The sequence below is a fragment of the Mercenaria mercenaria genome, chromosome 9 (genome assembly GCF_021730395.1).
Source record: "Mercenaria mercenaria strain notata chromosome 9, MADL_Memer_1, whole genome shotgun sequence".
Classification (NCBI taxonomy): Eukaryota; Metazoa; Mollusca; class Bivalvia; order Venerida; family Veneridae; genus Mercenaria; species Mercenaria mercenaria.
Window position 1 is genome coordinate 12,798,586 of NC_069369.1, and position 25,801 is coordinate 12,824,386.

The 25,801-nt window shown below is 35.0% G+C and overlaps 2 protein-coding genes across 2 annotated transcripts in view; one reads left to right on the top strand and one right to left on the bottom strand.

Annotated features, from left to right (window-relative positions):
* Nucleotides 1-6,253: 6,253 nt before the first annotated feature.
* LOC128559401 (baculoviral IAP repeat-containing protein 3-like) lies at nucleotides 6,254-15,322 on the top strand. Its single transcript, XM_053550824.1, has 10 exons — nucleotides 6,254-6,898; nucleotides 10,328-10,804; nucleotides 12,093-12,244; nucleotides 12,666-12,684; nucleotides 12,982-13,128; nucleotides 13,526-13,704; nucleotides 14,016-14,091; nucleotides 14,508-14,597; nucleotides 14,770-14,874; nucleotides 15,031-15,322. The coding sequence occupies exons 1-10, from the start codon at nucleotides 6,382-6,384 to the stop codon at nucleotides 15,225-15,227; spliced, it is 1,959 nt and encodes a 652-aa protein (XP_053406799.1). The 5' UTR covers nucleotides 6,254-6,381; the 3' UTR covers nucleotides 15,228-15,322.
* Nucleotides 15,323-20,774: 5,452 nt separating this feature from the next.
* The window catches only part of LOC123545963 (uncharacterized), a 76,863-nt gene continuing 71,836 nt past the window's right edge, over nucleotides 20,775-25,801 (bottom strand). The window contains exon 33 of the mRNA XM_053550411.1: nucleotides 20,775-25,046. Coding sequence (XP_053406386.1) covers nucleotides 24,911-25,046 — 136 coding nt within the window. The 3' untranslated portion in view covers nucleotides 20,775-24,910. The remainder of the gene's footprint in view (nucleotides 25,047-25,801) is intronic.

Below are 25,801 nucleotides of genomic sequence, written 5' to 3' on the forward strand. Positions count from 1 at the left end.
ACAGGGAAACGAACACATATCATGCGCAGCTACAAAATGTAATATTTCGTTTACGTTTTGACGAGAACTACTCTTTAATCTATCGATTTTGTACTATATTTTAAAAAAAACAAAACATAATAATAATATCAATTAGATTTGTAAGAATTTTCTTTTAATACTGTCACTTTTTTTAATTTAATCTGTTATCTTAGCCATGTTGAGATACATGCTCCCGTTGGTAAAAAGAATATTATTGTGAAATTTCAAGGTATTTCAATATAATAAAAACGATATTTTGCTAAGTGTGTGCTCTGGTGAAGTAGAAAATTATAAAAATAGCCTAAAACATACCAGAGGACGACGTGTCCAAGCTGGAGGAAATCACACCTTCACGCATGTTTGAGTTTTATTGCATCTTGATCAGATCGGAGGTATTGAAACCTGGTAACCAACTGCTGTGAATTTACTGATATAGAAACAAATTTATGACACATAATATAAGTACCAAGATATTCAGCATTTGACATTTATATTTATTAATAAATTGAACAATGCATGATTTATCAAATACTGATGTATAAAGTTACATTTGTTATTTGCGCTGCGCATTTGATAAATCGTGCAGGTTAAATTTATCCTGCGCAACGATTGGTAAATTGTTGCGCATATAACTAATAGGCCTAACTAAACTAAAGGAACCAGCCTGGGTACCATGTGGTCTATCGCATAATGGCGGACAGTTAATTTGGGACTATTTTTTTCATTTGAGATGGCAATCCAGGTATTTGTTAGTGCTATTTTTGTTTTAAATTTCATTGTGGATATACTGCTGACATTCTAGTAGAAAAATCAAGAGGGAAGGCTGTATTTTGTGAAGTAAAATCCAATGACAGCAAGCGTAGTAATATGGGTTCATGACCGGGTCATGTTTGATGTAGTTTTACAGTAAATAAATGTGACAGGAAAAATCTTTCTTAGTAGATAAATGACCCCTACTTTTCTTTACATTTTTTGATGGTTTAAAGACTACTCTTTACAATGAGGTAAGGAATTGCAATTTAAAATGGGCCTGGCTATATAATATGTGACAACTCTGTAAACATTGTCTGTTTTATATAGAATATATAGGGAGTATTGCTTACGCTATTGTGACCAATAGGTTATAATGCAGTAATTCGGTCAAAAATGTGCTTCCGTGGTATAGTCGAAAGAAGTCCCTAATAAATAGATCCTAATTTTTCCATTTTTCGCGCATTTGCGCGTTAATCGGGGGCCAAATCATTCTCGCATACCAGAGGTCTACCGTGGTTCCCCGGGATTTTGACGAACATCTGATGGATGAGAATGGGGCCAAATGGGCATTATTTCACTCGTGGAATGAATTTTACGTAAAATAGGACACTTTTCATGCTAATATTCGCATGTTTTCGAGTTGTTTACTCGAAAACGAAAGTAGGGTGTTTATTCTGCGAACCGCTTTCTGAAATGCGGCAGTATGAGGGTACCTGACTTCAGTTGACTTGCATTTCACTGCATACTATTCAACACCCCTTTTTCTTTTCGTTTTCTTGAAGCAAATGTATGGATATCTTGTGGAAAATAGGTCTACGACGGAGTGAAAATCTAGAAACTGTAAGAAAATTGTTCTGAAGTAGCTGAATTTTATATGAAACAAAGAACAATTTCTTTTATTGGTATATAGCCCCAACGTACAAAAATTTGTTATATGCGCTGCGCGTTTGGAAATAGCGCAGATTGGTTATTTGCGCTCAACATATTCAATATATTATATTTTTACTAAGATGTATCTGTTTTCAAATCTGTCAAAAGAAAGCCTGATTAGTTGTACACTCAGCTAATAAAAGCTATAAGAAGATCCTTTGGACGCAAAGAATGAAACCAAGCAAAATAATAGTAGTCTCAGTTTGACTGAGTCTGTTCATGAGAGGTAATGGAAAGCGCAACACCCCTCACGCCCCCTAGAAACAACTTGAAAACATGCGAATATTAGCATGAAAAGTGTCCTATTTTACGTAAAATTCATTCCACGAGTGAAATAATGCCCATTTGGCCCCCGATTCACGCGCAAATGCGCGAAAAATGGAAAAATTAGGATCTATTTATTAGGGCTTGAGCAGAACTCTATTACAAGGATATTGAATGGACTACATGATTCCAAAGAACAAGAAACTATAATAACACTGAATCCAAGTACGGGCCGCCACACGGCAGTTTGACCTGTGAAAGCCGGACAATGATTTTCTTATTTTAGTTCTGGCGGCCATTTTGTGCAGCGAAGCAGAACGTCTCGGCGTTAAGTGGCAAGGGCCAGTTTCGCATTTGGCCCGGGTACGTTTTTTAAATAAAATAGACAGATGCACTTTAAAGGCATTTATATTCAACTTGTTATTTATGATGTTTATAGAACTGAGGATTCCTGCGTAAGAATAGTTATTGTGTAAAGTAAATATGTACTTGAATCGTGTAGACGGCCGGGTCTAAAGTCTTACCTGAGGTACCGGAATTCAGACGAAATGGAAACGGTCATTCATCCATCCAGATTCAGCTCAAAATAGCGGAAAAAGTAAACGATAATGAGACACTTTTCTTCCCACCATTATTTTCGTCTGGCCACATGCTTTAAAAATATGCATGTGTTTTAGGTCAGTCATTTGCAGATAATACGGTACAGGTCGCGCAAGGTGTGCATTTTGGGCCATTTTTGCCTCAAAATTTAGTGTCCTGAAACCTGCGTTTTACTCGTTTTTATCACAGAAGCAACAGACTCGGCAGGCTGAAAATGTCACACAATGAAGTGCTAAGTCTATGCAATACATTCGCTCAACACTATATGTCTTGCCTTGAATTTGTCAAAATTGGATTTTTCATGATTTTTTTCGCACTGCTATCGGCGCAGATTTGTGGAATTTTCAAATTAACTGTAAAGCTTAATGCGGATGAACGGACAGACGGCGAAGGCAAAAACAATATTTCTCTCCCATGTATATTACCCATTCATAGTCATCAGAGTAGAGAATTTGTATATTTAACAGTGTTTGTTATTTGCTTGAATGGTTAAAAGTTATGCCGCGACAAGTATTTTTGAGGATAATTGCCGCAGCGACACGCGTTAGTGAAAAATGCCATTTTACCTTGAAACATGTTTTTATAAAGCTGAAACTTGGTACTTCTCAAGCAAATAAACTACTGATACTATAAAGATGAAGCTGGCACTATTACAGAAAGCCACTTTTTTAAAAGGAAAAATAGTACTAGATAGGTAATCAAGCAGAACTTCCGGGCTATCAGATAATAGAGGAAAGAACAAAATCCTCATTTTTTCCCCAGCCGAAGTGGCATTTTAATTTTTTTGGAGGTCAGTTCCTTATTTTCTTTCATTGTAGACCTATACTTGACATTTTGGTAGCATTTTCAAGGAGACTCTTTGCATTTATAGAAATGTAAACATACCTTATTACTCGTGTGCTCATAACCACATTTTAGCTGTCAGTTTGGAAGGTGACCTTACATACTTTTCTTGGTGTTATTTTAGCTCACCAGGGTGAGTTTTTGTAATCGCACTTCGTCCGTCGTCCGTCAATTTCTTGTGAACACGATACAGACCACATTTTGCAATCGATTTTAATCAAACTTACAAACAACTTGTATTGGCATAATATCTTGGTGTCTTTCGAAAACTGGCCATATCCATTCATGAGTTATGGCCCTTAATTAAAGGATCGAAATTTGCTATTTTGGCTCGTGAACACGATAGAGACCACAATTTGCAATAGATTTTGATTTAACTTGCACGCAACTTGTATTGGCATAATATCTCGGTAAATTTAGAAAACTGGCCAAATCCTATTATGGGTTCCAAAGTTATGGCCCCTTAAAGGGCCAAACATTATTAATTTGGCCTTTGCAGCCATATAATTAGGCTACTTCATTTATGGTTTGATTTGATACAAACTTTCAAAATATCTTTAACAACAATAGATCTTGGATTCCGCGATGAATCCATCAGATCCAATCATAGGTTCCGGAGTTACGGCCCCTGATACTGTAGAGGCCACATCTATGACCCTATCTCCATGAAACTTAGTCAGAATATTTATCTTGATGATTCCAAGGCCAAGTTTGAATCTGGGTGATGTGGATTAATCGTGACCTACTGACCTACTTTCTTGTTTTCTGAAATTTGGACCACATATGTAATATACAGTTATTGACTTATGTTGAGGTCAATATATGCTTTTACGGACCTGTAAAAATGATATTGACCGAGGACGCAGTCCGAAGTCAATATCATTTTTATAGGTCCGTAAAAGCAACATAAGTCAACCTCAACATAAGTCTATAATTGTTATATTATATGCACTTCTCAAATGCATTCATTTGACTGGCCCATATTTCATACATATAAGAAAAAGTGACATCACAACAGTCATTATCACTTTTGCAGGTCAATATCGCTTTTTTGCGGACCCGCGCGTGCACTCATTTCGACCAACCAAATGAGCGCATTTGAGAAGGGTATATAATATTGTTTCTAGTGTGACTGTTATTAAGGAACGTGGCATTCCCTTTGTTTATCGCATAGTGCGGCAATTTTCCTTTGATCTTTGCAGCATGTTATACATAGTAACACACATTATTACTACAAAACTGTGCTGATATCTTACAAAACTGTTGCGATATATATCAACACGGAAATCTCTATGGAGTTTCATAAGAAAAAAAGTGTTCCGATATATATCAGCACAGTAAAACTGTTCCGATATATATCGGAACACTTTTTCTCTATTGAGGTCCTATCAAGGGAGTATAATTTTTTCCTTTCAAAGAAAAGATGATTTTAGCTCCAATTTACAGTTCACAGAGAAAGAATTGTCACAAACACCTACATTTATAAAGTAAAAGAATAAATAAACTAGAATATTTCAAAAACTTGATAGTTATTGCCAAATTCAGAAATACATGAAATATATGAAATTCTGAGATTTCTCAAATGTTTCTTTTTCTTTGATTTTTTTTACAAACAAAACAACAAGTTTTACAATATGTCTGGCCAATGAAATGCAAAGATTTAAAACCAATGCAGAAATTTGTTGGGTACTTTTATCTGGGGAACACATTTTCTAAAACAGAAGTTTTAGTGTTTCAGTCAGCGAGGCGCAGAAAGGGAATCAAAATAGTAAAAATAATAATAAACAAATTTAAATGAAAATAATATATAAATTTTAATGATAAACTATGCGATAAAACAGTTATAATATGTAATGCTCGTGTGTTACCAGGATATATCAGAGCTAGGGGTACATCTCGTTATTTTTCTCTTCACATATCTGTCTCGGCCTACCGGCCTCGACGATATGTGCAGAGAAAAATACCCTCGATGTACCCCTAGCTCTGATATATCCTGGTAACACACTCTCACACATACTATAACTATTACATATTCGTCCTTGTTCAACTTTCCCCTTCGGGTTCCTTCCCCCCCTCCTCCCCCCGCGGTCCAATTTTGCCCCTTACCATTTCCATCTCCTCCATCTATATTTAGCATAAATTAATATGTACTTGTTGGATGTTTGAAGCAACCCGTCTGAAATATTTTTCCATTACAGCTTCTTTTTGTTGTGGGCCTACTATGCAAATGCGTGGCACTGTGGCTGTGTTTTTGGTGCTCTGTGCTTCCGAGAAATCTACCCTTACCTCTTATCTTTTGATATACATTTCAATACTCATCTTGAATAGTCTTAATATTGACCTACTGACCTACTTTATTGTTTTTGAAGGTACAGCATAGAAATTCGGACCATGTATAGAACTTTTAATTTCAATAATCATCTTTAATATTCTTAACCCTGATCTACTGACCTAGATTGACCTAGATCTACTATTTCATGTTTTTGAAGCTACAGCAAAGAGATTTGGACAACTTGTATATTTTCAACAGATTTCAGTAGTGATGTTGAATAATCTTTACCATGACCAACTTGCCTACATTTTTTTTTTTATTTTGAAGCTTTAGCAGAGAAATTTGTTCAAGCAAGCAACTACACTCAGGTGAGCGATATAGGACCATAATCAGTGATAATGGCCCTCTTGTTTAGGTCATTTAAGAACATAAGGCTAGTATTTTCAAAGGGCCTGGCTATGTGTTATAGCTTTCAGAAGAGTGTTATTTTTGTATAAAACAATTACTACACCGGTCCTATCTATAAAAAGAATTTTCCGGAATCCCAAACTAGTCGTACGATTATAAATATGACACTCTTGAGTTCAGAAATTAGAATTATTGCTTTGAACAAATACTCCATTAGGAAAATATGAATAAAAATAAATATTTATTAATGACTAAAGATTAGGTAAATATGGAAGAAAAGTAACAAAAAAATGCAGGATAATGGAAGACATAGAAACATTATACTGGAATCGGATTTTAAAGATTATACGGCTTTTGAATCTGCTTTACAATTCTGCTCCACACCCACAGACTTCAAAGACCAAACGTTTTGTCTTGTCAAACATGGCAAGATAATTTGGGGACCATTACCAACACTAGCTCACGGTATGGTGAAAAAGGTAAAGGATGAAGGACTGAATCATGGAAATACTGGCATGGACGTTGCACTGGAAATATTCAGGAAATCAAGGAGCCTGGTATTTATTCAGTTATGTCTGGATATATTCATCATCAATAACTCGGACCTTCTTAGTCTACTCAAGTCAAAGGTAACAAGGCAAATATCAAACGGTGCCCTATCAGTAAGGAGAGTGGATATCGATATATTTATTTCTTTGTTACATTTTATTGAACGACACGATGCTGACGGTTGCCAGAACAACTCGGGAGAGAGATCATATTCAAGCAGCAAGACGAGGAATAAAAATAAACCAGAAGCCGTATGGGGTATGTAAAGTATAAAATTATATTTCTTCAAATGGTGTAGTTTAATTGCTACAATAACTAGACGTGTACTGTAATATGAACCTACATGTATATAATATACGAGTACAACATGTGTTTAACATTTGTACGTAACATTCATTGTGGGCTTCTTCTTTTCATGATTTTTTTAATTTTTAATTGTCCGAAAATTGCTCATATGAAATAATTATATTATTTCCATATGAAATAATTATATTATTTCACTGATTACTTTTCCATATGTTTATTTTCTATAATTTTTTGATATAAGACATCGTCTAGTTGTCAATATTATTGTTTAAATATAATTAACAATATGATAAACGGATATTTCTTGAATGATAGCATATCCAATACTGTATTTTTGCCTAGGAAAGCGTATTAAATATGTAAAAATGTATTATAAAAATAAAACCAATTTATTACATACGAAAGATATCATGATACTCCCAAAACATGAGTTCTATTTATAACTTTTAAGTGATGACTCATAGATCGAGTTACTAAAATGTATAAAGTATAATTTTGAAACCTAGTCTGCTCCCATTAAACCGTGTGTGTGTGTGGGGGGGGGGGGGGGGGGGGGGGGGGGGGGGGGGGCGGCGAGCCGGTAGCCACTAAATCTGTTAAAAACACTAGAATGTTCTGTTATAATCTGAATTCAATGGATTTAATTTATGTGTGAACAATGTTGTCCTTCCGGGATAAAGTTGTCCGTACCTCGGTAGTATCAGATGTACGTAGAACGCGTCCATGAATCAAGTGTTTAATTGTGTTTCTTGATACCAGTGTGACCACTGGGATTAAGATAAAGCCATGCTATATTTTTTGGTATAACACTTATGTAAAAACATTTTGATGTTTACATCGTTTCAAGTAGAGACGAGACTGGTCGAACTTCCATTGTCTGTAAAAGGTACCCGCCCCCGCCAAAACATACACACGAAATTTCGATGTTTCAGCAGGTAATGTATGTAAACAGTGAACTTATCAAACTCGCTGATTAACATCCAACCCCCATACCCCCCCCCCCCCCCCCCCCACACACACACCCCACCGTCCCGCAAAAATCATTCCACTCATAAATAATAAATCCAATATGAAAAGGTTCTCATGTAAGATTCTCTATAACCGTACGTTTTAGTTTTTTTCTATTATGTTAATTTCTCTCTAAATATGAGAAGATTAAGTGTCCTGTTGTTGGGCGTAAACATTACTTCGTTGACATTTTGGATTACATATGATTATATATCACGCCTAATCGAACGATTTTATGACAGTCGAGCTATAAAAAGTAAACTTCGACTAAAACAACTCGTAATTTACTTAGATACTGAGTGTTACGGTATGGTACGACGACTGCTACTTACGTCATATAATGAATAATACATGGTCTTATTACAATTAAGGTTTTGTATCCATAAATGGCATTAGTTAGAATACTAATTTAATCATTAAGTATAGGTTATAGATCATTTATTGACTTTCTAATGCAATTAAGTTTGCCAAAACGGAGCACAGCGTAGTGAAGGAAAAACTTTATGCATTAGAATGTCAATAAGTTTTGTTTGTTTGTTTGTTTTGGGTTTACAGCGTAGTGAAGGAAAAGCTTTATGCATTAGAATGTCAATAAGTTTTGTTTGTTTGTTTTTGTTTTGGGTTTGTAGAACACAATCTTACTTCAATGAAAAAATAAAATGCAGGTTTAACTTTATGCACTCTGGTTTATTTTCGACCAGTAGAGGTTAATTAACCTCCGGTTTACATTTGAATTTAATGAACAATAGGAAAATGTTTGATATATATAAATAGCAACAATTAGTGCACTTCCAGGTCAATGCTGTTTTTAAATCGTGGAGTTAATACAAAGAGTGAAAGATGCAGAAAGGTAAAACTTGAACTACGGAAGTACAGCTTGCATTTTAAAGTAAGAGAGAAAAAAAAACAACACAGTTTGATATTTATATTGATATAGACACATATTATTTATTGAATGCAGTCCCTGTTTTGGCCGTTGCTCCACCACCCTGAATGTGGGAAATCCATAGTAGGCGGAACAATTTTGTACCACTTCGTGATTAAGTGGAACTTTATTTTCAGTTATAAAATAATATGAACATAAGTTGGTTACATTTTTGAAAATCCTTGGCTTGTCATCGGATAAGAAGATATTTGAACCATAAATTAACTTATGAATAATATTAACGTAGTAAATTAGCAATTTCCGGTTGTTTTAGAATGTCCTCATTCCAATATTGTTATGTACAATAAGTTTCTGTTATGACCGAAGGATGCCGAAATCGCATGCGGAGGATCTGTAAACGGAGGTATATTGTCAATTCTCTCTACGGGTCCATTTCCTTAAAAACACGTTTGTAGATATATCTTAACATAATCAAATAAAACAATTTCTTTTATGATGTAATAATTGTGTTTGTGTTCGACCTGTCTTTTTGATAGAACTTTGCCGTGAAATGAAATTGACATTAATCTTTTAATAACTTCATTAGAAAACAAATAAAGGATGTATTACTGTCTTGGTTTTGTCAAAAGTTTCAAACAGATTTCGAATGGGCCATTACTAGATTTTTATCTCTAGTCTGTACCAAATATTTATTACTTGTGCTTTACAGTTTTACATAAATGATTTTAGATATGCTTTACATTTTTACATAAATGATTTAAGGTATGCTTTACAATTGGCGTTTTCAATATAACTTCTTCTCGGCGATATATGATAATTTTGTGTCGATTCGCCGTAAAACCCAACTCACTCATTCTCTTGTAGTAGTTAAATACTGTTATAAAGGAAACCAAATTACTTTGTAGTAGTGAAATACTGTTATAAAAGAAGCCAAAAAATGTTAAAAGACAAAGACGGGAAAAACAACTCGAATTTTGAGTGCTAAACACTAGGTCACAGAGACTATATTTTTGCAGGAGTCTAATAATAAAAAAAAAGCACTTGTAATATTCATGTACTGTTTACATCAATGAAATTTTCTGTCTCTCTCTGTCTGTCTGTGTATCTCGCTTGTGAAAGTTTAGAACCATGGAATTTCAATTCAATTCAATAGTTTATTTGGCAAAACAAATGTATAATGTTCATCGCCAATACTGTATCGCATGAATATATGTACCTTAAAGTGGCAGTGATTCCGCCTCAGTCGCGTGAAAATATCATGTAAAACATTAAATAATTATATTCTATTTGAATGGTAAATGTTTGTCACAAATTCAAGAGGTCACTCAAAGCTCAGGTCATTTTGGGCTATTCGGGAACAGTTTCGAAGACGTCATCAGTTGTTTTTATTTGTTTTCTAATAATGGTGAATTGGTTTAACATAGATTGAATATGTAGTTTAAAGGTTTTGATGAATTCTATCTTAAATCTGCATTTATTTCTAATAGACCGCATGAATGATGCTAAAAGCGTCATGCCTAGACCAGAGCACCATACAACAGCAGTAAAAGACTTTGAAAATTCTACAACCAAAATTGAAAATGAGCAGACAAATTTTGCCTACCCATTGCACTCCCAAGAACATAACAAACCCGAGATATCTCCAAGCCAAGACAGAACGCAAAGAAATGAGCAAGAGAAACACCCAATTCAAGCAACTGAAATCGATGCAGGACAGCTGTCGATAGGAGCTTATAGCTTCACAGACAGACATAACGCACTTTCACAGCAGACGTATGAACCTGAAAATCATACAGGAAATGAAAGAAACTTTATTGTTTCTGGAACCGGTCTTCAACGTCCATCAAGATACCAAGAATATGATACCAAAGACAAACGACTTACAACATTCAATACACCGCTATGGGTTACACACAATAAACCGCAACCGGATACACTTGCAGAATGGGGATTTTTCTTTGTTAGTAAGTATGTGCATGGAATTTTGGGGTCTATAATGAAAATAGCATTGTGGTCAAAAATTCAAATTGTGTTTTTTTTAAAAGATTATCTCATGTCACATATATTAGTAAAATTCCATACTTGATTTCTGGAGTCTTAAAATAAAGAGTTGTCGTAATTTATCGGCATGCTTAATTCAAACTTGTTAGTACTGATAAGTAATTAAACCCTTTCGAAACATGTTCATACCAATGTTAATTGGCCAATTTTTGTTTCTGTTAATCTGACTGCATGGAAGTCCGGATCTTCTTGCTCACATATTATCATTTTTATACACTCGAAGGGACGTATTATGTTACACCTCCGGTGTCCGTCTGTCCGTCCGTTAGCAATTTCGTGTCCGCTCTGTAACTCTTGAACCCCTTGAAGGATTTCAAAGAAACTTGACACAAATGTTCACCACACCAAGACAACGTGCAGAGCGTATGTTTTGGATGTCTCACTTCAAGGTCAAGGTCACACTTAGGGGTCAAAGATCATATCAGTTTGTTTCGTGTCCGCTCTGTAACTCTTGAACTGCTTGAAGGATTTCAAAAAATCTTGGTACAAATGTTCACCACACGGACACGACGTGCAGAACGCATGTTTCGGATGACTTGCCTCAAGGGCAAGGTCACATTTAGGGATCAAATGTCACATATGACTTTGCTTTTTGTATATTGCTCTGCATTGCAGTACTCTTGTTTTTATTTGGCAGATCCCTTTTTTTCACTTACAATATTTTTTTTGAATTACTCCCCATTACGTTACTATAAATAGCTTATTTTGAAACTTTTTTTTTTATTATTGGACGTAGGGAAAATCCGAGACCACTTTTCTGTGGTACAACATGGATGGTACCTTCAATTTTAGGTGTATTTTGACATACCTGTATCTGGTTAGGATTTTTTTTGGACTTAGAATATTTTTTGTGGACTTGGAAGTTTTTTTTTTTTTAAATTTCTTCCCTTTGTTGTTCCTGTCCTTTGGGCTTCAACAGTCAAGTTCTTTAAATTTTGCTCCTATCCTCTGATGTAACCCTTCGGGCGTATATTGCCCTGCTTGGCGGAGCTCTTGTTGTAATATGTCTTGCTGAAGAGTGTTTCTTTTTCCATTACCCCTCGTGAACAGACTCAATGAAACCGAGTCTGCTATTATTTTGCTTGGTAGCATTCTTTGCTTCCAAAGGATCTTCTTCTTGATTTTATTGCTAATAAACGTAATAAAATAGTACTAGTAGCCAATATGTTCCATGCATTGTTATTTCTACAGATAAGCAGGACTTGGTGAGGTGTTATCAGTGTGGCATTGGATTGAAGGATTGGACAGAGGAAGATGATGTTATGACAGAACACGTGAAACACTCTTCATCATGTTTGTATCTGTTAAATAAACTCGGACAAGAAACGGTTGATCAAATCAAGGTAATTTCATCTGTAGTAATAACTAAGCATTTGTATTTTTATAGAAGTATTAAACACAACGTATGTCTTTCTCTAAGGTGATATATTTATCACTTCAAATTATAGCTTCTTTCAACATTTGCAAATTGTTATACTCATAAGTCTGTTTTATTGGCTGCAGTGGTTCTGTGTTTATTCACATAGCCTCGGTATCAGGAAGCTCGATTGCTGTATCGGTTAACAATGAAATATGAAAATATCGCTTAATACTTAAATTATTTTATTAAGTACTTGCTTTTGGAATGCGTGTAGTAACATTTAACGGAGTTCCGCCCTCGAGATCGGCGATTTGATATTCATATCATCACGCTATTTGAAATTAGTATACGCCTAATATTAAACAGGTCATCAGTAATTACTGTAACAAAACATCTCTTTTCAGACAGCTTTGGATAACCCAAGTAAGTTATTTACAAAAATGAACCTAAAAGACATATCTATTACTCAGTCCATTAAAAGTTTTCTTATCGAAAAATGTTACCAGAACAATCAATTGTTGTCAAACATGAATCGATAGATTCTCGTTATGTAATGCTGCATTCTGTTGGTATACTACTTGAAATATAAACTAACTAAAGTTTCAAAGTGTTAATGTTTGTGTGTCTACTTGTATAATTCATGTTAACTCGACATGAATAAATGCAACACAAAACAAAACTCTAACATTACTTTCTACCTGACATAAATATCTACTACAGGTGCTTCAAATGCCGTCCCACTTCCATACAAAATACGATCTCCACGGTACCAAAATATGGCGGCTCGGATTTCTTCTTTTGGGAATTTCCCTGGACATATACAAGTATCTCACCACCAATTTGCAGTCGCTGGACTATTCTATACAGGTAACATTTTGATGATGTAGAATGGAATTGCAAAATGATTTCAAAATTCAAATCATTAACAGTTTTGTTCATTTTAAGAAACAACCTCACATATATAATATTTAGAGACCAAACACAGGTAATGTTATGTCTTGCTAGGCGGAACCAGTAGTCCGGTGGTCTTATAGAGACACTAGGTGCCCCTTCACACATTATTTCATAAACGGATTAACGCCTGAAACTGCCAGTTTGGTAGCTTCTTTAAATATACTTGGAGAAATATACAGTGGCCACGTGAAATACATAATAATCTAAAGTGGTTTGGATCTTAATTAATCTAAATTTATGCCTGGCGGGCCCAAACATACACCCTCCCCATATAGGTCTATCAATGGTAACTGCACTGTTTATCGTTTAGGTAAAGGTGACTTATGTCGATGTTTTACATGTGACGGCGGCCTGAAGGACTGGAGCAGCGGAGATGATCCAGTCAAAGAGCATGCTACCTACTTCCCTAACTGTCCTTACATCAATCAGTTGAAGGGATCTCAGTATGTAACATCTATGCAACGTTGCCCCCATAATCAGCACGAGATGGTATGGTATATCCTTTTTGGCCTTTTCTTAAATCTTGTAAAGGTCTCATAAACTGGATAAAAAATATAAGCCGTGCCACGAGAAAACCAAAATAGTGGCTTTGCGACCAGCATGGATCCAGCCTGCGCATCTGCGCATTTGCGCAGTCTGATCAGGATCCATGTTGTTCGCTTTCACAGCCTATTACGTTAGCGAACAGCATGGATCCTGACCAGACTGCGCGGATGCGCAGGCTGTTCTGGATCCATGCTGGTCGCAAAGCCACTATGTTGGTTTTCTCATGGCACGGCTCATATGTCTTTTATTTCTAGACAGGTGCAAGCAGCAGCATGGCACAGGAAAGACAGGCCGATCAGGAGCTTCAGATACAAAATCTTACAATCCAAGGCATCGTTTACCTTTTCATATTTATTTATGTATATTTAATGGTTATATAATTAGTAAAGTATAGAAGTGTATAGTATTAAACGGTTTAAATAATGTATTTTTACAATGCCTTCTACTATTTGTAGTTTGCCTATACCTCTTTGTATATAGATACGTTTATTTTCGAACACAAAATAGTATTTGTATTTGTTATTTTAATCGACAGAAAATGTGTATGGGTTTAAGTTGTTTTGGAATTTGTTGTATGTCTGAAACAATTTATCTATTTTGAATCTACCTCCGTTTGTATGAATTTTTTCCTTTACTATGTATTCTCCGAAATTCGTACGGTTGTTGTAAAACGAATAGGGTATTTTTACACATGTGACAGACTTGTGCTAAACTTCATTATGAAGTTCACATTGTCTATTTTGTAGATTCTAGTTTCACTGTAATGCAAGTCATTCAAAAACTTGGATATGCTGAGGCAGATGTTTTCACGGCTAAGACTGAATTAGAAAGACAAGGTAAATACTGCAATGTCAAAAAATAACTTATCTTGAAACATAGAATTGTATAGTATTACACAAACAACTGAGAATGGCAATTGTAACATTTTAATCAGCAAAACAATTTTAATCTGTATTTCCTTGAATGAGTTCGAAAAGTGCATTATTTAACTAGTTGTATAATATACAGGTAAACTGAACCCAACAGCCGAAGAAATCATGAATACTATACTTGATATGCAGGAAAAATCTACAAATGCTGAAACTGCAGTCTCGCGACAAAATAGCAAAGAAGGTAAATATATTTCATTACTTACTTTTCATCATAACATGTAGTTACTTGTGATATTTAATAATCACCGTGCCAGAAGTTGCTTTTTCACCGTTACATAAAAACTGAGAGCTGACAATCACCATATTTATACAAAATGTGTATCAACTTTAATTTCAGATTTAAAGGCAATATCAGAAGAAAACAGCAAATTGTCTCAGATGGTATACTGCATGCTGTGTGTCACAGGAGAGGCAGATATCCTGTTTCTACCATGCTCGCACCATCGTATATGTCACAAATGTTCTGTTGGCATAACCGATTGCCCCGTATGTGGTAGATTTATACAGGAAAAAGTAAAGACGTTTAGGTCGTGATTTGGATGTATCTTTACACCATATTATAAACATATTATATTATTTACTTAAAATAAACGCACACAGAAATATAAATAAAGAATTACACCAATCGACCTCTATTTAAAGGGCTTTGTAAACACCTCCCAAACAACCCTGCCACTTTTACCAATTGTTCATATCATGTTTGATACTTCGACATATACCAATTGAAACATGTGCAAGTTAGACGCTTCCTTACACTCCCACAATTTTCCAGTTTGATAGTTATGCAAGTGTCTCCTTATCTCAGACAATCAGTATTGCGGTTTAAAGAGACGTATTCAATCAGAGCTGTAATATTTCGATCTTTTCATATCATTCAGCACGACTTTTATGTTGCGTTATTGGTACTGTCAAGTTTTTTCAGCTTGGGTGGTTATGGTTCCAGTATTCCCGCCTTAAAGCTTTGGGTATTGTATTACCACCCCTTTTAATTTTGTCTTTTTGAAGTTTCTGTGACATGCAGGCTCCGTAACGTCAGATCCCCTTTCTAAATTCCAGTTTGTTTAGTTCTGCCCATTCTTTTCTCGTTTAGGGCAAGCTCATTATTATAACTGGGGACCATACGCCGCTTTTCATGTGTTCCATTGAAGGTTTCATGTGCAATGCCGTATGAACATATCTGCGGATGTCTTTAAATTGTTTTTGTACAGAAGCATGTGTAAATGTAGTCTGGCTACCGACTAGATAATCTTTTTTTTTTAGAAAAAATAATTCTTTTATATATTTTGACTTCATCAGTCTTGGCTCTGATTATCTAGTCTGGTAAACTCTGGTCAGAGCTTGTGACCGATATCTCATGATAAACCGTTAGCTGACCGATCACACAGTATGGCACACTGCAATAAATTTCTCCTATGGATAGAGGTCTTAATCAGCATTTAGTTAAGAGGTGGTGAGCACATGAGCTGACGTTTAATTTTGTCTTTCATTTTAATCTGGCTAGTTTTGATTACACACCAAACAATTAAAAAGGTCAGAATTGCCCTTTGTCTTCAATCATAATTATGTAAAAACAATAATTCCTAAATGAAATCATATTAATTATTATAATAGTCTTCTTATTGGTTAGATTAAATAAATATGTATAAACTATTTATACTATTGATACCAGTAAGTCTTATCTAATAGTACAGTGCATAATAAGAAAAGAAGTCATAGGCAGAATGAATATTTCAACAATGGATTCAGCTATAGAGAAGGGATTAGAAGTTTTACAACGTAATTAATGATGTTCGTTTTTCTTGTTTTTTTAAGTTGAAAAAGAATGTGCAATATACTATATATGCATTTTATGATGTGTTTTTGAATATTGTTTTAAAATTTTCTAGTTAGTAAACATCTTAACCTCCCAGATTTGATTAGTTTTTAGGGGCCAAAAAAAAAAACCACAGTAAAAACATGTTTTTGACTGTTATATCCGTCTTGTAGTATATATAAAAAGGTTTTATGGATAAAAAACGTTGAGTGCATGGTATAAAGGTTTATGGTACATTCAACTTCATTTGCACGAACTCGGCCTGCTATACTCTTGACCTATGGTCCTTATAAAACCTCTATCTTCATACGGTATACAATTAATGGGATTTTTTTTTGAATAAATATAAAACTGTAATTCATAGCATCTCCATACTTTCTTTAGTCAATTGCTAAGTAAGATATGTAGCACATCATGTTTCTCTAGAAAGCTTACCTAATTATATTTGAAATTCAGTTGGTTCGAACTACCTATAGCTCGAATAAATTTGAGGATTTCTTTGTTTTTTGAGCAGTGAGTTTTGAGTTAAAAAAGTGAATTTCGAGTGAGTTTCGAGTTAGAAAAGTGAGTTTCGAGTTTAAACTCACCCCTGTGGGTTGAAAACCTTGCTTGTGGTGCAGAACTCTCGGGTGAGGAAGCCATCTAGTTGGATGGTTGTGCTTGAAACAATGCATGGAGGGGTACCTGGGATCTTCCTTTAGAACCATGTATGGAGGGGCACCTGGGGTCTTCCTTTAGTACCATGCATGGTGGGGCACCTGGAGTCTTCCTTTAGTACCATGCATGGAAGGGCACCTGGGCTTCCTTTAATACCATGCCTGGAGAGGCACCTGGGGTCTTCCTCTGGTACCATGCATGGAGGGGCACCTGGGGTCTTCCTCTGGTATCATGCATGGAGGGGCACCTGAGGTCTTTCTCTAGTACCATGCGTGGAGGGGCACCTGATGTTTTCCTCTTGTACCATGCATGGAGGGGTATGGCCGTAATAACTTTGGGGGGGGGGGGGGGGTGGAAAGCGCCCCCTCCCAATAATTTGACCAATTAAGTTAATTCTCTTAGCAATCTTTTGACAACGAGTCAATTTTAGCTGTGTCCTGCAGTTTTGTAGTTGTTTTTGATGTTTTAACAACCAAAATATTGTTTTAAAAAACGTTGTTTAACATTTCATGGAACTGGGTTTGTTATAGGTCAGCTGACATTCAAAATGTGTGCCGCCCTCCCGCCCCACTCTAAAAATGCTTCCTACGTGCCTGATGGGCGCCTGGATTCTACCTCTAGTACCAGAAAGGCTGGAAAATCATCAAATGACACATTTTCCTGTCAATGTTATGTTAAACAAAAACACACACAATATGTAACTGTCCGGCAATGAAAGCCTTAATGCATGAATATTTGATCACCACCCAAAAGAAAATGCACCTATTTTCCAATCAAAAGTTAACAGTGACTTAATGTTAATGAACATTTAATGGAGACCAAATGCAAGTGGTATAAGAAAACTTATTTTTCCTTGAAAAGATCAAATACCCAAAATTTTTATGCAGCTTCTTTAAGCCACGTCCTTTAACAAGTGCATGTACTTATTTCACATCTGCCAAATAAGTAGTGTATCTATTGTGAAATTGGCAAATTCACCCAGATTTCCCCTTTTCAATAAAAACATATGAAAAGTACTCAGAATGTGAAACCCCTTATCCAATGCATTGTTTTATAAGAAGACGTATAATATTTTCCACATGTTCACAAGCACATACAGTAATTGTGGTCTAAACTGAAGTAAAACTCTTAAAAAGAAACTTTGAAAAATTAAACAAATTCCTTGGAAAACAGTACAAACTAGTAATCTGATGAATTGTTCTTCCACCGCTATAAACCATTTATCTACCTGGTACTAACAACATACCGGTAATTATTGGTTTTTAACCGATATTTGTGCTAAGTTCAGTGATTTGAATATTACTTTCTTTTCTTTAAAACAATGCAAAAAAGCACTTACATATCTTAAAGATGAGTATCTCTAAGTGAACTGAAAAAATAAGGCAATTAATTTGGATGGCAAGATATGGTAAACACAAACTGTGGTTTGAAATGAAATGGAACGGCTTGAAATACATAGTTTGATGTGCTATGCGTTCTAAATCCAGTTAGACTTCAGATTTTTCTGTTATTTCTCTTTTTTTATGTTCTGTTAGATTTGTGTATTTTTGGATATTTTGTATGTTGGTTAGAACACGACAGATACGCCATGTTCATTTATATTACGTTTTAGCAATGATTTATAAAAGATAATAGGTAAGGGTAGATTTCTTGGAAGCACAGCACCACAAACACAGCCTCAAAGCCATGCATTTGCAAAGTAAGCCCACAACAATATATATAAAAAAATATTTTTTTAGGAACGAATATCATTTAGTGCTGGTTTGTGACGCATTTACACTTTTGACACAGCAGTATATACTGTCATATTTTATGCGGATGCCAAGCATGTTCAAGCTAATAGAACTGTTTTGAAGCACTAATAAGACATTATTACATCATCTATCAAAGCAAATCTTTTAACACTTACACTGCTAAATTTCTATAGTGAACTTGTCCATCTTTCAATTAGAACAGTACCATTAACTGTTAAAAGGGATGTTTACCAAAACATAATACAGTCTGAATTATTAGTACATAATAAGTCAATGAAAACCAAGAAAGAGAAATTCAAAGCAAACTATTTACAGATCACGCTTATTTATTTCAAAATAAAGAAATTTATTTTAGAATAATGAATTGAAACAGATCAGTGATAGACAGATATATTTTTCAGTTGTTTCATAAAACACCTAAATCATTGTTTTGGTTGCCAACTGTTGTCAGTTTCTTTTTGTCCCTTGGGAGCAGTTTCACTTCTTCCCACATTATACATGATTTCTGTTTTGTAGGAAGATGTTAGTTCTGTTCTTAAAACTCCTATTGCCGGGTATTCTTATCCATTGTAGATTACAATCAGCATTTCCTTATTTTAGCAATTAAGACATGAATTATTATATAGAAGCATTTTCATCTGTGCAACATCTTTTTTTAAAAAATCATTTAAATTTAAACACAGAATACATAATTTATAAAAAGTTAAACAACAGCATTAATCCACTATATATCAATTATTCATTAGGTATTCTTTCTAGTTCAATAATTTTTACCAAAGTGCTCCCTGTAATCTACAGGTCAATGGGTCGTTTATAAACATGTGTGAATGGCAATAAATATCCCAGAACCACCAGGTCATGTAACATGATCATTTTCAGCTGTAATAGCTTGACCTTAGATAAAGGTCGATCTCCAGGATTCAGGAGATGCTCAAACCAGATTTGCACAGACCGTATGTTTTGAGAATTAAAGGGACATAATGATACAAAATTTGTATTGCCTCAGGAGTTATCTCTTGTGAACAAAACATAAGGCCTGAACACAGACTAGTGTAAATGTTGAATTCTGCTTAACCCGGGACTAGAGGGCGTAGACAGACTCAATCAAACCGCTCCTGCAACATTTTCATTTTTGTCGTGTTGAGCGATCTGTGGAGTTTTCACTTTTTATACGCCCAAAGGGATATATTATGTTATACCTCCGGTGTCCGTCTGTCCGTTACCAATTTCGTGTCCGCTTTGTAACTCGTGTAACCCTTCAATGATTTCAAAGAAACTTGACACAAATGGTTTACCACACCGGGACGACATGCAGAGCGCATGTTCTGGATGGCTTGCTTCAATTTCAGTGTCACACTTTAAGGTCAATAGTCATATGAGCGTGTTTTGTGTCCGCTCTTTAACTCTAGAACTGCTTGAAGGATTGTAAAGAATCTTGGCACAAATGTTCACCACATCGAGACGACATGCAGAGCGCATGTACTGGATGTCTCACTTCAAGGTCAAGGTCACACTTAGGGGTCAAAGTTCATCGCTCTGTAACTCTTGAACCCCTTGAAAGATTTCGAAGAAACTTGACACAAATGGTCACCAAATCGACACGCTGTGTAGAGCTTATGTTCTGGATGGCTAGCTACAAGGTCAAGGTTAGGGGTCAGAGGTTATACCTTCGGGCATATATTTCTCCACCTTGCGGTACTCTTGTTCTATTTTTGTATTAAAATCATTTTATGACAATGTTGTTTGGACAGAACGAGTCAATGTATTCTTCTGTAATACTATAACGTTCACACGTGATATTTCTACAGTATCATCTCATGTTATTAAATGATAACCTTTAACACTTGATGAATCACACAGTTACAAGACACAACAGTTTAGTTTGCTTTAAACAGTATTTATTAACATATTATGTGCATAAATCACACACATGTATACGATAAAATTTACAATCAAAAATAATGTGAAAGATCTGAAAACAAACTTTCACCGAAAATTTATGCTAATTCATTTCCTTGACAGTAAAACATGTTATAAATATAGGGTGTAACAAAAGTATGGTTTGTGTCTAGTTATTTGTTAGTTTAAGGACACACTTAATGGTCGAGGGGTGACCTGCTTTAACATGAATTTTCTCCATATTTCTGAAAAATTAACACAATGTGTCGCTTACCAAAATGAAGACGAAAGTTTTAACTATACATGGTACTATTCTAATAACATTTTATGATTCAAAATATGTAACAGTCTGTTGTTATCTTCAAACACATTCACCTGTATCATCAGTACTTCAAATGAGCCAAATATTTGAACGCAGTATTGAAGGCCCATAAACTACAGTGTATCACAAATTTTCCCTTAATTGCAAGACAAAAAGAGTTACAAACAAGTCAGTTATTTTTGGTTATCTGTTTCCTTCCCCGATGAATTAAAAGTTCAAGAATGGGTTAATTTATTAATAAAATGTGATGCACTTTCATAGAATATCCTTCAAAGGAATTGAATCACATCAAACACTACACAAAGTTGTGAATTTCTGTACTGAGAAAACGAAGAAAATGTTTAATTAGCATTAAATCCTTTGGCCCACCTTCATGAAAGCATGACCTTCCATCGAATCAGACTACTTCATTATTCTATTCCATGTATCGTAGGTCCACAATTTGAACATTCGTAATAATTAACCCTCTCCACCGAGACAGACAGTCAAAATCAGTTATATTTACCTGATGAAAATCACCCGTATAAAATTCGATTACATCAAGGCAATATAATTCCCATTAACGCTCCCTGTAGAGCCTTGAATGACCCCCATTATAATTAGTGAGATTACAAAATCAAAAGCTAAGCTGATGGTCTAGAAATACCGTGACCAAATTAGCAGCCTGGCAGTTCTTTCCAGAAAGGTGTTATTGTAAACACATGTCAATATCTACTACTAATTTTGGAAATTCATCAAATAAAGGTGTTTTATTTGAACTTTTAAATCCATTTTTTTTGCATCTGATAGAGGAAATTATGGTGAATTTATATGAAATGAAAACAAAATATGCCCAAAAATGTCAATTGTCCCCTGTGTGTGTCCTTAAACCCGTTTTAGTTTTAGCTAGATAAAACTGAAAATTTTGAAATGAATTGAGAACTGCTAGCTGCTTAGTACCAAGAATGTGCTGCATATGGCCAGTTCGCGCAAATGGTCACCCGCGCATCGGCGCGCCGGTCACGTGGAGAATCGCTTCGAGTCAACGATGTATTGTTGCTCTTTAGAGAAGACAGACATACTTTGAGTCGTAGTTAGGTGTTCATTATCAAACAGTAAGTTATCAATGGTGGGTGCACAAAGTAATTCGTTTAGGAGTAATTGTCTTTCTTGTTTATAAATCGGACATGATAAAAGGTAGTGATTTGTTGTTTCTACATCAACACATGTACAATAAGGAATATTTGAAATTGATTTACGAAAAATGTCATAATTTAGGGAACTACAGCCAAGACGGAGACAAGTATGTAGTATTCGACCAATCCTACTTCCTGATAGGTAATGCGGGGGTGATTTAGATGCGTCGCTATTTAAGCGTTTCTGAAATATTGCTAAGGAAGGCGTTCGTTCACGAATCACAGATGGAGTAAATGAAACTTTGTATAATTGTGTACGACAACAAGGTATTGGTATATTATTGTATATAGACGCAATAAAACCGTGTCCTCCAGACGTAATCTTGTAATACTGACATTTGTCTTGCACGCGACACAGTGTCAAAGTGTCCAAAATTTGAAACAGATCCTGTATACCTTTTGCCGTCAAAGTGTGACCTTTGATATATGCAAAAAAAAAAAAAAAAAAAAAAAACACAACAGAACTGGCAATAATCTTACGGAATTAGAATGCTACATGTATATCAAATATACATAAAATATGGGAACACTCGAGGACTTAAAAAACGTTACATCCATAAATGGTGATCATCTAATTCTTGCAACATGAAAGTATTTTATAATTATTAAATCTGATCTGATGTAGTGGTTTCTCTTGTGATACTTGAAGCGTGAACGTTGTCGCATGTGTACGTATATCTCGTTCTATATTTCAAGCTATAAATTTCACAGCGCGCGTTAATAACAATTAAGTGTTGTTACATGTTGGAGTCGACTATAAACTTATTCATAGAATTCCCGACTTTTGTTAAATCAAAGATCTATTCTTTGAAATCAGTATTGACTTTCATTCTTCTCGGGAGTAGGCGTCTCTCAAACTCTTTTATTGAACGCTACAAAGCGAAAATATCAGACACCAACTAGTCACTTCAGTAAAGTAGTCTCACCGAAATTATACTGTAAAGGATGCGGCTGTATGGTTCCGTGTTTGTCATCACAACATGAAACGTTTTAAATTACGTCAACGTCATCTACGTTGGCGTGTTGCAACGTAAAAATAAATTTATCCTTGAACAAAACGATATGAGCTTCATTAGCGGTAGTCACGCTTTGTTTAGTACAGACAAATTACCTCCTTAATACCCGTAATTATTATACATATTTCATCAATATATGCATAACGAAAATTTTCGATAAAATTTTTCCAAATCCATAGATGGGGCGTTTTCCAAGTCCTTGCGCGTATATAAAGATGAAATAAAAAATATAATACAACTTTATTAGGCGGGGTTTGGCATAACTTGACGTTTAGCTTATACACACAGAGAATATGTACAGTCTCAAAAACAAACGTTGACATTTTTCATAGTCTAAATGTAAATGATTTATAGACTCCGCATTGTGTCTCACTAATACATGAGGCTACATATGATTGATTAAAACCAGCGGGAAAACTGTTATGGTTTATATGTCAAGAACTAACTGAACAAACTACTGTTAATTTTAAGCACCCATTTGAAAAACATGTTTGTTCGTTTAAGGCTTGAACATTAGTGAAAACCAGATTAACGAGTTTCATTCAGAATAATAACTGTCAACATATCGTTTTCTATCATTGCTATACCTTTTACAAATCAGTAGAAGTGAAATTCATCCTCAATATCATAAGTTAACATATTTAACTTGTTTCTTTCCTATCTTGTCCGTTTCTCACAATTTCAGTCTAAAAATAAAACACGCCTTTCTTAAGTTACTACAAAGATATCTATTAACCGTTGCTAAAAATATAGAAAGGAACTGTTCTCATATACTTTAAACGGGCGTTCCCAATTATTGTCCTAAACATATGAATATAATAGGTTTTGTTACATTTTGAGCCCTTTTCTCTGTTATAGGTTATATTTTTTCGTAACATTTTCGAATGTAAATCAACTAGGATGGGTTATTCTAACATATAACCATTGACATACATACGTAATTTAAAGTATAAAGAAAATATCTATTAAAACTGTAAATGCTGATATTAAATGCTTTGTTAACCTTGCCTCCTATAGCAGAATAAGCTAAAATAAGCACAGCTTACATTTAAGCGGACACAAAAAATCATGGCTATTTGAACGGTAACTTTTCTATTAAGGGATAACGTGAAACTATCAATTGTTACTAAGAAAATACAATTTTGTAAATCATCTAAAGCGCTCTGTCTCTACTATAACGTCTCAGATGAAAAATAGAAAAATCTCTATTTCTAACATAAACATAACTGCAATGTTAAAATATTTCCGCTATAAAATGTATTACTTATGTGTGTGTGTTATAAATGTCACCATTTAAATACGAATTGCTTTACAAAAGAAATGCATTGGAAAAGAGCACCACTGGAAGAAATAATCGATTTGTTGATTGTGTCTTAATCGTTGTATAACCATTTCAATACAATTATATCATTCACTTATTTTCATCACGCAATAGTCTATATTCAAGTTTTTGTAACTACACAGACGAGAGTTTCCACTTTTCCTATTTCGTTATTTTCAACCTTTCCTTACATTTTACACTACAACATTGCAATCGTAGAATTTCCAGATAGCTCGAATATAAAAACGACATAAGCGAATTTAATGAACGGTGTGCTTGAAATCATGTTGTTCCAGATTCCTAAGGAATTTTCTGTCAATGTCTTCTAAAGTAACACCTTTTACCCCTAACTCCTCTCGCACACGTTGTAGGTAGGTTTGATCAGGATAGCCAAACCTGAAAGTGTGTAAAAACGACTTTAATATGTCTACCTATGGTGGTTTCTCCCAGATTCGCTTCAGACTCAGTGATGTTATATTTTCTGGTTATTTAGAATTGAATTCCGCTTTAGCCGGTGCTGGGGGCGTTGAGGTGTAGGAGGGATGGACAGTACATTGCCTTTCTTTAATATTATTCCAACAGTTATGGGTTCTGTTGTTATTTTGGACTATACATTATAATAAATATTATATATCATTCAAATAGTGCGCCAAACGTAACGTCATACTTTGACGTCATTTTAATACGAAATGCGTTGCAAACTTGAGTTGTCTTATTTCTTTTACCATATATTGCCTCTCATTAAAAGACTAGTCAAACCGAGTCGTATATTAATTTGCTGGGTTGCGTTCTGCTACCAAGAAACAACAGTCGTTAAGTGCCATGTAGCGGCTGTTAAAAGTCTTCCCGTACTTGGACTCGGTAATTTTGTATAGCTTTTTAGCTCATGTCATCTTAGTACTATAAAATTCCGCTTTAGCCGATGCTAGGAGGAGCGAGGGCGAGAAGTGCTACACATCATAAACCTCTCACGAACAGACACAAGCAAACCGATATTATTTTGCTTGGGTCCGTTCTGTGCTTCCAAGGGATCTTCTTACAGATTGTATTTATGCGGCAAACCGGATAAAAACACTGAAACCTTCATTACACAAAACCTATCAGCAGAACTGTTTACAAATAGATAGATAATATCGGGGAAATGGAATCGT